Source organism: Lepisosteus oculatus, chromosome 8, assembly GCF_040954835.1.
Source record: "Lepisosteus oculatus isolate fLepOcu1 chromosome 8, fLepOcu1.hap2, whole genome shotgun sequence".
Lineage (NCBI taxonomy): Eukaryota > Metazoa > Chordata > Actinopteri > Semionotiformes > Lepisosteidae > Lepisosteus > Lepisosteus oculatus.
Genome location: NC_090703.1, coordinates 41,771,460 through 41,785,248, shown reverse-complemented (window position 1 = coordinate 41,785,248; position 13,789 = coordinate 41,771,460). Strand labels below are relative to the sequence as shown.

General features: G+C 34.1%; 1 protein-coding gene across 1 annotated transcript; it reads right to left on the bottom strand.

The window, feature by feature from the left end:
- Positions 1-3,181: 3,181 nt before the first annotated feature.
- Positions 3,182-11,446, bottom strand: sh2d1aa (SH2 domain containing 1A duplicate a). The gene is made up of 3 exons (XM_015351287.2): positions 11,141-11,446; positions 7,077-7,140; positions 3,182-6,540 (listed from the first exon to the last, which is right to left on the bottom strand). Exons 1-3 carry the CDS (start codon positions 11,278-11,280, stop codon positions 6,370-6,372), a joined length of 375 nt encoding a protein of 124 aa, XP_015206773.1. The 5' UTR covers positions 11,281-11,446; the 3' UTR covers positions 3,182-6,369.
- Between the last annotated feature and the right edge of the window lie 2,343 nt (positions 11,447-13,789).

The window sequence follows — 13,789 nt, the reverse complement described above, 5'->3', positions numbered from 1 at the left end:
AATATGTATTGCAAGCACTATCTTTAATCAGGAATAAAAATCTAGTTCTAGACCATCTCCTGAGCTACCGAACACTAGGTAGTTCTAGATTTGTACCAAGCTAAACCAGTAGTATCATATATAAGGCATATTCTGTATTGGACACTCATAACTCCTAAACAGTAAGTTTGTCTTAGAATGTACAGTAGACCTAAAATATAGTGCCATCTGTAAATGTCTCTACTATCATTTATACAAAGCCTCAGATTTATGTGACAATATTGATTTATAGCCTTATTTATTTTTGTTAACTATTCCAGAGGGGTTTATTTGCAGTTGCTAGAACCGGATAGAATTAGTTTGTTGTCATTTCCCACGGAGTTCATTAATCGTGTTGATTGATCATTATGTGTCACTTTTATGTGATCAATAGAGTGCACTTGTACGCACTTGGCATGATTTGGTTTAAAGTTTATTTTTCCTTTGTTCTCTCAAATTGGAGTCAGAAGATCTGAGTAATTGAAAAAAAATGTTTTTTTTTCTTGCAGAGATTCTCTCAATCTTTATTTTTAATCCTTTAAAAAAACTGTCAACTTAAATGTTGTTCCTTTCTTTCTACCATTGCCAGTTTTGCAATTTGACAGACTCTCAATGTGTCCTAATTGGACTTGAAAACTCTGGACCAGACAAAAAAGCACCACCTCCTGGTTGACCAACACTATTTACAGTGCAAACCAGAGGTCTCCCATCCAAGTACTGACCAGGCCAGACTGCTGCCTTATGTCTTTGAAACAGTATTACAATTATAATTGGAATGTTAGCATTTATGGATTTAACTGTGCTTATTTTCTATAAGAGAAGGATACATGTCGAACAGAGAATTGGGAATATTTTTTTTTATTCAGATAGCCGAAAGAAAGGCACAGTGCCAATATGTGTGTGCTAAAAGGGGAAAATCTATTCTTTTGAAAAGGGCCCTAAGAAAGGATGACTGATATCCTCAGAATACACTTTACAGGATTCTTTAAAATGAGGAGTCTCATTTTTCTGTTTTATTTTTCCAATTTTCAAGTGTATATGGTCTCTAATACATATTTTGCACTTTATTCTTGACACCTAAGCTGTGTCTGCTTACTCATTTACAACTAGACCTCTGCCACTCACCCATCCTCCTTCGTTAACAGCAAGAGTACGTTTTTATGGGGTCTTTGTTTCACTTTGTTACACAAACCGCATTCTTCTTCTTCCCACCAAATTGTTTAGTCAGACATGTCCCAAGTCAATCTGAAGAAAATGATACTTTGTGAAATGCCATCAGAACACTTTTAGTAGCATTTCTAATGCCAGCCATGTGACATGTACTTTCATCATGAGAAGAGAAAACTAAAAATGATATTTTCTTGTTTTACAGAATGGTACACTTAATATGACTGTACAGAACAGCTTTGCTTCTTGGTAAGTTTTGAAACAAAGTAACACATAGATCTATTGGTGCTTAATTAAAAAGAATAATTCCATGGTGTATAATTTTTGCATGAATGTGGGCATGTCTGTGTCTGCCCTGTGAAGGACGACCCCACGCTCCTGAATTGGAAGAAGCGAACTGAAAACAGACGGACATAATATTTGCAAACTAATAGAAATGTCAAGAACCAATATGATACTTGGTTGAGTCTTTCCATCTTTTAATTTGGTTATCTAACAATGTATATAGTGATATTCTACATTTTCTATTTCTATAAATACCACGTAGTGAACATTGGAGGGTAAGAGAACAATATTATCTGTTCTTCTTCCCTCAAATTCTCTAGATAGCCTACTGCACCAGTCGAAAAGGCAAAGCCTCTTACAATACTGAAAAGGAGGTGTTTTGTCATACAGGTGTTCTCTTGATTAGCTAAGACATTTTCCACTTCCCAAGAGAAATACAAGTAGTGGCTACTTTATTTAGCATCTCTCCTTTTCTTGTTTTTTTAAACTTTGACTATTTCGTTCTTGACTTTTTTTCTAAAATACTGGATATAAAGTTAGCTGAGTGCCACTAGATAATGTATTTAGCAAATCGCTATGCTTTTGCTTCAGTTTGTTTTAATGTTAATGTTTTCACACACAAAACTTGTTTTGAATTTGAGATCTAATTTTCTACAAAAAACAGGAAATGAGAAACAGAGTAATATTAGAAAAAGCCTTCATGAAAGTTAGGAAGTGAACGGAAAAAAAAATAGAATATATTAGTTAGCAAAGCAGAACAAAGTGCAGAACATATTTTAACCATCTTCAAAATAAAATATATGGTCCAAATAATTTTAGTTTAACATGCATTGATGTACAATTCAGAACTTAAGGATTTTGATGTTCAGGATTTCAGATTCAACTAGATCCATTTAGTGATCCCAGTTTGATAAATATGCGGTATAATATAACTTATTCAGTAATGAATAACGCATTTTAAGCAGCTTTTCCTTTGAAATTTCCACAGTCCCCTTCTTCTTAATTCTTGCAAAACTGCAGAACATCATAAGACGTAAATATTCTTTTATGCACAGGAATGGCATAGAATAGCAGTTTTGACTTCTGATCCTGCAATAGCCCTGTAACTGCATGTTTATGCTGGTTCTCCTCAACCTGCTAATTAAGAATATGTTTCCTAGTGTCTGAGGGAAAACGATACTGTATCAGACAACTCCAGTGTTGAGCAGCCTTTTCCCTGCTGCTTAAATCTAATTGTTTATTTTTCAGGTACACACCTGACTTAGGGCAGACCAGAAACTCACTAACTAGCTCATACCAATTACACATCTTATTCAGCTTAAGACCTGAAATATTTTTTTTTAAAGGCCTGAAATAAAAAAGAAATTACCCTGTAAGGAAGAAGTTGGTTGGGAAACCAGAAGTCATAGGTGTTACCCAGGTCCAGCTGTAAAGGGGACATTTTTAATGCTAAGGCTTAAGAGCAGAAAAAAGCCCAGACAAACAAACAGCTCAATTAGTCAGCAATTAGGTTATTAAAGGATCAGTAAGAACAAAAAGTAGCTGACACAAGAGTACTCCAAAACCAAGACTGAAGATCACTTATTTAAAATGTTTTATCAGCACAAGCAATATAACATGAATATATTTTGCTTGTTTTTTTTTTTCAAAAACTTGGTAAAGGATTAGGGAACTGTGCATTTAAATGCAAGAATTTGAGCATACCAATATGTACAACTTGATAAATTTTATTTTAAAATGTAAATTTCATATTTCCATATGACATTTATAAAAAAAAAAACAGAAATGACAACCACAGAGCTATACAAGGGTGTAGTAATGACTAACAAAAATTCTAAACCATATAGTATATCATGTGAACCAAGATTGGAATATTGCAGTTTGACTCATGATTTCTGAATTATGCAGGAAAGAATGTTAATATAAATTACAGATCTAACCGCTGTACTGAAGTAAGTTAAAAAGCACACCATATTCCCCTCTGACAAAATGCTGACAAACTCTGAGAGATATTAAACAAAATACACCCATTTTGTATCCATAATATAGGAAAACAAATATTTCAATTTCCAACAGAAAAATCTAAGTATTTTATCCATTAAAGAATTTTTAAAATACCAAAAAATACATACAAAATGATAAGTGCAAAAGCAACTTATTACATCAACCCAGAGGTTCTCATTCAATGCACCCACTAATGACATTTACAGGTCATAATACTTACACACACTAACGAGTAATTAATTCTCCCCTAAACAATGTGTATATCACATAGTAATCTATACACTTTGCATAGCTGTTCTGATAGGTCTGAAGAAAATAATTGTTAGATTTCATTAAGGATTTAGAAACAAAACAGGGGCAAAACAAACGTTTTTTACACTGCAAACTCATGGTTTCATCACTCGTTTTCTTTACAAACACAGAGATAATTCTGCCCATGTATAACGCCAAGAAAGCTGGTTTAAAAACAAACATGCAGTTAAATTCATTTTTTTGGTGAAGCAAATTCTACTCACAGCACAAAAACCTTTTGTTTGGTGAATGACAGCCTGCAGCATTGTGTTGCTGCTCGCCTTGCTGATATGAGTGATGCGGCCACTGATTAGGTGGAATACATTATTGTAGAAGAGTTGTATAGATTCTCCTTTTTAGTTCTTATTGCATGGTAATGCAGCAAATAATCAGGATACAGAGGAGTATTTGAAAATCTTTTATCTAAAACCTACAATGCAGTCTATCTTAAAATTGTAAATTATGACCATTTCTTTTGTTTCTGTTACTACAGACCGCGATTTTAGAGCTTAGGACACATCCCATGTATCATACAATAACAAAAAAACACTGCTTTTCTTGGTCATTGTTTTAAAAGATGGAATTAACGTATTTATTTTGTTTCTGCCACTGTCTTTGCAATGGAATGGATTTCTTCGTCAGTAGATGTTTTGATTGGAACGTTCCTAGGACAGGTTAAATACAGCAACAGCAATAACAAAGACAAAATGAAAAACAAAAACGCCTCTCATTATCAGTGCATGAAAAGTGTCAAAAACTCTTAAATGAAAGACCTGGTTGTTTTGTAACCTAGATACAGAAGTGTCAAAAAATGCATAAGAACAAAGCAGAGACTGCAGAAAGACTGGACAGGTGTAGAGCTGATGAGTTGCAGTAAGGCAATAATATTTTCTGAAGTGATGAAGACACAGTATAACTACAAATGCAATTTAGAAAGTTGTTACACTCTCAACGTATCTTACGTATTCTAAGAACACAGTCAGACATGGTCTCTAATGTTTCGATAAACGTACAATGAAATTAAATTTAGCTACTATTGTTTCTGTTTTACACTTTTATATTGCATCAAAACATTTTTATGCTGTATCAAAACCTTTCTCAATCGGTGAAGATAATAATACAAAATCAAAAATTACAATACAATGAAAGCTGTGACAACCTGTTAATCAGGAGTGCACAAAACAATATATGGTGTTCACTTGGATTCTCTCCTCCTTCCCCAGTTATGAATATATCTAATTTAAACACATGGGTGACAATACAAAGCATGACGCAAGGACAAGGGAATATTTTTTTCCACAGTCATGGTTTAGCCATTATGTCAGTCAATGTAGTCCCACCAGTAAAATTTCCTTTCTTGGAAATTAGTGCAGAAAAAAAATATACTTGGACAACAGCTTATGGCTTGTGGTCTAGATAAAACTGGCATTGCATGTTTGTGCTGAGCTTCCCAAATGAATGGGATTTGCACCTTTTTCCCAGCTGTAAACAGTTGAAAATCTTACTGAAGTTGTCATTTCTATTGTGTTAAATGCACAATATATCCAATATATGTACATAAATCCACTGACATATATATGAAGATCAAATGCTGTGTTTAGTAATGCCCCAGGGCACATGTAAAGGTAATTATCTCAGTTGTCTCGATCTATTAAAAGAAAAATTGCATTTTTCATGACTTGCATCAGAAAAAAAAACACTACTCTTATTAATTACAGTGAAGTATCCTCAGGAAAAGACTGATCTTTTTGCTCATTTAATCACATCTTCACCAGACTGCGCTAAAAAATGCAGGGTGGGTATTTCTCTAACAGTACGAGCAAGTAGTTAAGAGTCTCTCAAAAGCTAAACTTGTTAAACAGGACTGAGTTTTGGTTGGTCTTGACCGTTGTAAAGTCCACATCCAAATACATGCAACATTCTTTGAGGGGGGAGTAATTTAAGGACAAGGTGATCAAGATTAGTCCACTGGCATCTGATCTGGAAAGGAAAATGTCCAGAGTCATGGTTCGGTATTATACAGAACGTCCATTGAAGTTCTTCAGGTGAAGGAGGCATATATAATATATTTGAAATATACAATCCTTTCCTGAAGACCTGTAGTTATTATGCCTGAGTCAGATAGTCATCCAGAAAACAATTATTTTATTAAATTAAATATATATTTTTAATATTTAGTAAGTTTAAGTCAGTTTTGATGTAAAGTTAAATAATATTGGCATTTTTTCTCAATGGAAATATATATTTTTACACCTTTCAAATTGTCCGATTTTTTAAAAGCTGTGCTCTATCCTATTTTGCCATTTTTTTCTAATGCAGTCATTTATTTGATCTTGTTACACCAAATCGTATCACAGATAGGGAAGCACTCGGCATCCACCAATGATTGCAGATGATCACGTATATTCCTTATTAAAATGGCTAAATGGACAGTTCATGTAAAAACAGGGAAAACTCCAAGTGAAATACAAGGTCTGCAAAATAAAAACATTTTATAAGCACATTGTATCATTGAGCTGAAGTCATTGCACAGAGGGAGTAACAAAGGACATTTTCAGAAAATGATGGTGTTTTGACAACTCTTTGACTCAGCCAAACTTCTATCTAATGCATGTAAGATTCAGTATCGTGCCCAGTCTTGGATTTACTGATATAGTTATTTTCAACGGTAACTGGATAAAGCAAAGGAATTGCAATGCCCTGGTCAGGTTTCTGGTAGGCTGCTATCAAGTTCTTGATCTTCCGAAACATTCTTTTATGGACACCGGGAGCTGTCTAAAAACAAAAACAAAACGAACAAACATTCAGCATAGTGTCTACAGTGCATCTTCAAGTATATGGTATTATTTCAGGTCTTTTCTCATTTTTCATCAGTTAATTTTGAATCTTGCAAAACACATAAAAAAGACAGAGACGAGACATAATACCAAATAATGAATGAGAAAAAAAACATTTAATTTGACAGATGTTTTCCATTTTCAGTCTACCGTATTTAAAAATTCAACAATTTATCATTCTGACATTTTACCACCCAAGGCTTAAGTGTTCTAAGAGTGGATTATAATACATGCATATATAATTAATATGAGAACAGAAGAAACAAAACAGCAGTGTGGATGTGTCATTGGCTGTAGACTTGAGACTAGAAGATTGTGAAATCAATTTCCTGATGGGATACTGCATTGGTACCCTTGAGCAAAATGCTTCACTCAGACTTTACCACTTAATTGCTCTGCCGCACAAATGGGCACAAGTACGTGTTGCTTTGGATTAAAACGCAGCCCCAGTTGCTAAACATTTTTGTCTCTTACCTCAGCTGTCCAAGATCCCCCTTCAACCTGGTACAGCCTATATGTGTAGACAAAGCCTTTGAATCTGTAAACCAAATGACAGATCTTAATAACATTCTCCCATCAACTCAAGACAATAAATAAAAATTATTCTAGAAGTAATTCAAACTTTTAAGACATTAATAAATTGCGTTGCATTCCAATTCCCAAAATCATTTTACGGAACTGTTGTTTATAAGAGACAATACATTTGACATAAAACAGAATATGAATTAGAATCAGCGGTATGCTTGTGTGGTACTTGGTACTGCTGTTGTTTGGCTCAGCCAGTATGTGGAGTTTTCATGCTTTTTCCAAAGTTTATTTCAGTTCTCTCAACGTGCTCAGGTTTCCTCCCACCTTCTAAAGATATGCAGGCGTTGTTAACTGGCATATCCAAACAGTGTGTATATGCCTGTGCCCTGCAATTGACTGATATCACAGCGAACACCTTTCTGACATCGGATGGATGATTTAAGACATTAACGTTTTATTCTGGGTTCACACACATTTTGTAACTTTCGCTGAGCCATCCTTCAGATTAATTCTCAGTGCAAAATCTATATATTTACAATTTAAATAAGCCATAGTTATATTACTGTAATAGAATCAGGCTTTTGAAAAGAAATGTCCCCTTTTAAAAACACAAACTTATCACAGCAAAAACTATTGCGTTAGGTAAAAAAGGAAGGCTAACATTTCTGGCTAAAGAAACATTGTATCTTGGAAGACACGCATTGCAATGTTGAGGTCACATAAAAGCCACTGAAGCTCAATGTAATGACATATCAGTTAATATATAATATATAATTCGTATAAGCATATAATATACAATATACTTTGAGGCATTAAAAACAAAAGCTATTGGTACCAATAGTTTGTAATGCCTCACACTGCATAACTCTATAAGCAGTGTACTGTATATAACCACATGAATATTATCTTTTTCACAATTATTCACAATTGAAATGCTAGAAAGTCCATTAAATGAATAATATTTTTGAAGTAAGATTTAGCATTATGTGTTTTCTGTGCCCTATAGAAGATGAATTTGTAAAGCATTTAAAAATTCTATGATGTTCAATGTGTTCAATTTGCATCTGAAAATACATCTTGAAGTAAGTTAATTTATGGCAGATAAGCGCTTCATAATTCATAATTTCAGATCAAGACAGCTTTAAAAATGTAAAATTTAAAATTAAATGTGTTAGAACAGAGAAGTCAAGGGAGTCACAAAGAATAAAGGAAGTGCATGAATTAAGAAACTGTGACTTCTGTATGAAATGTCCAAACCATTAGATTATGATTTCCTCAGCATGCAGCAAATTCAATTACAAGACTGTTCTATGAGAAAATGTCATATGGTTTGGCTGCCCAAAGTGGAACATTTTATCTCATCGCCTTGTCCTGCTACCTTCTCCTTTGTATTCTATTCTGGCATTCATGTCTCTCACTTTCTGGTGCTATAATTTCTTATGAGTGGGAGTATTTTTCTAACATGTTTTTGAGCTTCTTGATTAAAATACCTACTTAAAATATGTGAGTTTACTAGTAACAGACACAATTCCTGTCTGTACAAGGAATGTCTGTACATTATTTATTTTTTCTCCACATAAACGCACAAAGATTTTTAGATTAAATTATTGGTACTCTGTTTTAAATTAGTTTACTATAGCACCTCAACCTCTACTTGATACCATAAATAAGTCGTTCAAAACTAGTTTAACAAGGAATATTTCCTATATACAGTATAATTAATGAGTCACTGAATAATCTTATTTCTGACATGGGTATAATACTTCAATTTGCAGCTACCTACATTGTATATTAACTGCAAAAACTAGTTTTATGTCACACATTAGTACTTCTATTTGTTTTCATTCAACTGTTTACAAAAACATCCTGAACTCGTTTTATCCCACGGAAAAAAAATGTAACCTGTCATAAAGACTCTTCCTATAGATGTCTGAGGTTGAAGCAGAAACATCTACAACCATTATTTAGCAGTACTAAAATCCATATAGTACTGCTTACACAATTTCACATAATGCAACATACCGTCATCACATTACTTATAGATCTTTTTATTAACAATTTAATTTATGCAATGCACAAATCTTTGGTATGACCAACGACCTGAGAAAAAGCCTGATACTCCATATATTCACTGAACTCAACAGTGAACTCAATTTAGCAAGACACATTTCGATCCAACATTACTTTTTATGTTGATTGCCCATCACACAGCACCTTCTGTTCTCAAGCTTCATTGTTTCTGTGTAAACGCAATATATCAGCAACCCACTAATTTGTTTTTTTAATGTGGGTTCTGCAAAAATGATGTAATGCACACAACAATGGGAATACTATAAAATTAACTGAAATAAAGCGAGACTCCAGATTTAAGTTTTGCAGCAATGAGGTGGGCCTACAGAAACTAAAAGCTTAGTGTCCTACATAAAGAAAAGCAGCAAACAGTGGGTTAAATTTAAGAAATGATGTCAATGACAACTAAACTCTCCTTTTCAATGGCTCTTTTAAGAGCTATTCATTTACTAAACATTACAATACTTATCCAGTGACAAGCCCAGAGACCGAATGGCGGCTCCCACTTGGTTTGAACTAGTAATAGTCCAGGATACATTTTCGCTTCCAAATGTTTGTAAATATACAAATAACTACTCTTCTGTGTGCCATTTGTACTGTGCATTTTCATTACGCAGTATCTAAAACATGCTGAGGGCTTCAAATACGGCAGACAGAAAATCTTTTGGCTACTTTTGGTTTTCCGGCTAACAAAACTGCTAATCCTGTTGGCCGGAATGCATGAGGTGAACAATGTACTGTAAGATCAGGAATATTCACTTTTATCCTTAACTTGTACGTTTACATTTTTGGGGTCATAATAATTAATGTACTATATTGCACAATAATACCAAATCATACAATTTTTGTCAAGATTACAATCAGTAATCAGTTTTTACTTGAGAGTGATGGGGTTATCAATCAGCTCTGTTTCATTATCCTGCAATCTTTCTCTCTCAAATACCCAAATAAAGCTTCACAGCCAAACTTTTTTTTTTGCTTTCTACTTTTTTAGCATTTAGAGTTAGACTGTAGTTGCTGCTCTACAACAATACCAATATATTAAAGTAAAGAAAATGTCCTAGATTATAAAGTGGATTTATAGACCTTGACTTGCCAGCATGGACTTGCGAAATGTGTAAAAGTGTGTTTATAATGATGTAGTGAAGAGTACATTCGATAATGTGCAATTATATGCTGAGATACTTATTAACATCAGGTTAACATTTACAATTATCTTAATTCTGTAATTGTGGTAACACAGGCATTAAATAGCAAACGAAGCAAACGAAGAGAGCAAAGACATATTCCAATAACACTAGATGGTGAATATATTTGTAATTATTTAATAAATCAAATATTTGAAAAATTCACAACCATTATTGAAACTCAAACTCTTTCCAGCACAACATGATCAGATTAGGTGTCAGTTGTATTGCATTCAATTTGGACTACACTTTAACTTTATAATGTAGTTTCACTAGTGAAGATCCAAGCCCATTGAATGAAGACATTGTGCTCAACATGAAAAAAAACGTTAATAAGAGGCAGTCTTATTAGTATGTAACAATAAATTAATCTCTTTAATTTCTTTAAATTAGTGAAGACATACATTACCTTAAATGAGCCAAATCCTAGTTTTTAAAGTGAATAATAACTGTACAGAAGACATACGTCTCTAGCTAAAATGTATACATACAATAAAAATACATGCACTAATTAGCTTTTTACAGTAACTGTTTTGAACATAAGTGAACATCAATAAGCAGTGCTGCTGTTGCCAAAAATATAATTTGTACATCAAATCAACAAAGTTTCAATCATGTTCTGAGAAAGTTTTTTTTAGAGAACCATTTTTCTCCATCACTGCTGAATTTGTGATGACTGAAGTCTGGCACTGATACTGTAATTTGCACTGAAATTGAAAATGTATTTTCCAATGCATCTGTCTCAATACTTACAGCACACAGAGGCAATATACACCAGGCACGCTCTCGCTGTCTCGTATTAAATAACTGCCATCTTTCCCAGCAGCACTCAGAAGTTTTTCACCTGTTTCCCGGCTGATGCCTCCATGATAAACAGACAAAGAATCCATCATGCTGCTAAAACCAAGGTGATGCAAGTTGCAAGTATTGTCAGAGAAGTGTTCAAATAACTGGGGTGTGCAGGAAATGAGATAATAACGAATAGAAAGAAAGAAACACAGGAAATAACATCACAAGTGGTTCAGTCTCTCCATCTCCAACATCAAAATGAAATTAGTTGGTTCTGTTTCTTGTTGTAAATTGGCCAGTCAGCAGGTTTATTCAGCTTCTGTTAAATTATTTATAATAAAAAAGGTTCCTCTTCCAGAGTCAAGAAACTATACTCATAAAACTTGTTGCTAGCACACAAGGGACAGCTTGAATTGTTGTGTTGTGGCCCATAAGCTCCTCATTCTGTAGGTACATATTACATGAGCACCAGATAAAATGTGGGTTTCCATATTATGGTTTTGTGCGGAAGTACATTTTAAACCAAGAAAATGTGGGTCTCCCTTACATGTTGGCTTGTGGGTGTATTGAATGAGCTGCCAGCTACGATGTTATAGTTAATATCCAGGGTTCTTTCAAGAAAAAAGCTGGGCAAGATCCTTGGATCTTTTAGCTGTTTTTTACGTGACCTGAGGTAGCAGAAAATCTACAGATACAAATCTTTTCATTTACTGTATTCATAAATGAAACTGATATGAACTTCAAACACTGAAGCCCTGTAAGAAAGCTCAGGGCTGGAAGACGGCCGAGAGAGAGCAATCCAATACCAGCTATGAGCAAGTTACAAACTAGTCTAAATCACTGAGACTGCTGCCTGTCAGTCATGGGAAGATGCATAGAATTTAGAAGGGGAAAGTCTAACTGGGATAATGTGGTATATGAAACTGTTAAAGTAATGTAACCTCACTGGAACTTTAAAAGCATTCCAAACCCACTGGGTCACATCACTGGTCTTTTGGCTGAACAGATCTGACACTTGTAAGGCACCGAGGTCAGAGAAGCACTGAAGAAGCGGATCGAATCTCATTTCTGACCACAGCTGCCAAACTTCTCTTAGCCTGAATCACTTAATACTTTGCCTATTAATATCCCGTATAACATGGTAGGTGAGTAACTATACACCAATCTAATTTCATCACTTACATTTGTTGCTAAAGTTGCAATTTCACAACCTACTTGTGAATTCTGAACTTCAAACATGAAAAGCCTGGATGTAATATTCACAGGGAATTTCATCCTAATAAAAATAAAGGAATTAAACAGCATTAAACCATACCACACAAGAAAAAATAGTATTTTATTAACAAAATGTCTGTTTATTCTCAGTACAATGCTTCAGACAGCAACACCCTAATGCTGTATAGATAAACATGTCAGAACATGTCTAGAAAACCTGAAACTTTTCGGGTGAGGATACAACTTTCTTAGGATAAAGACGTGCTAATTTAGAGTTGCTGTAGAGAATGGTGTACACTCCCAAAGATGTAATATCAATGTAAATGGACTTACGTAAACTTTTGGAAAGATCTGTACACATGGTTTAAGTGTCTAACACTTCAATGGCTGAAAACAACTTGAACCCATTTTCAAAGCCTTCATTTTTCACGCTTTGTATCTTGTATGTGGGTTAAGTGATAAACGGTCTTGATCCTGAAGAAGCAGCACCTCTTTCATTATTGCTAATCAGACAGCACATTTTCAAATCCAATGTCTAAAATGTTTAAAGCATCAGAGGGACATTGTTTTTTTAATGTACACCTATACTTAATATTAAATATTTATAACCTCTTTAAAATACTTAATGTTCAAGTAGTAAAAAAAAAGAGCTACTTCCACCACTATACACTTAAATGTGTAGCTGACTAAGTTAAGGTCACATGAGTCAAATTAAAAACAATTTTTTACAGTTATCACATTAACTGCATTTTCACCAGGTTTGCATTAAATGTTCCGCTTGAAAGCATTTTTCTGCAAATCAGACCATCTAATGTAAAACTGATAACTATCAGTTACCACAAATGTTTCAGTTCTTTCATGTTATGTGCAAGGATTTTAATTTCCTGAGAATATTCCGGCAAACCACCTGGTTTTCGTTAATTCTACTTTTGTTATGAAACAGGTGAGCAGATAGTATCTGTACTTTTCCAATTTATGCCTCTTTTGAAACAATAGAAGCTTTGTCAATCATGACGCAGCTTAACTGAATGTGGTTGCACGTTCTTTTAATACAGTCTCTCCCATAAGTGCAAAATCAACCTTAAATCAAAGATAACATCTTTAAGGTAACTGCAACGTGAGGTAGCAGTGTGCATCCTTCCATTACACTGCCTGGCCTATGTAGCAGGAGGGATTCTCAGAACCTTGTATGACGATCATACAATATGTCATAATACAGACACGTCGACAATATACTGAGAAAAGCAACAGATAAGAATTTTGCAACTGTGATGTAAAACTATCAAAATTTAAAACAATTAAAAAAACAGACATGAAATGTATCCATTGGCAAAACCTTTACATTGAACAAGTGGAACTATAGCCAACACAGACTACTTCAGAATCTTGAAGATATCA

Bases quoted from the DNA above. Each gene is read 5' to 3' on its own strand.
- sh2d1aa (XM_015351287.2), bottom strand. From the start codon at position 11,280: ATGATGGATTCTTTGTCTGTTTATCATGGAGGCATCAGCCGGGAAACA. The intron at 7,141-11,140 runs GTAAGTATTGAG...TTTGGTTTACAG, and splicing joins GTATATTGCCTCTGTGTGCT to ATTCAAAGGCTTTGTCTACA. The intron at 6,541-7,076 runs GTAAGAGACAAA...TTTTGTTTTTAG, and splicing joins GGGGATCTTGGACAGCTGAG to ACAGCTCCCGGTGTCCATAA.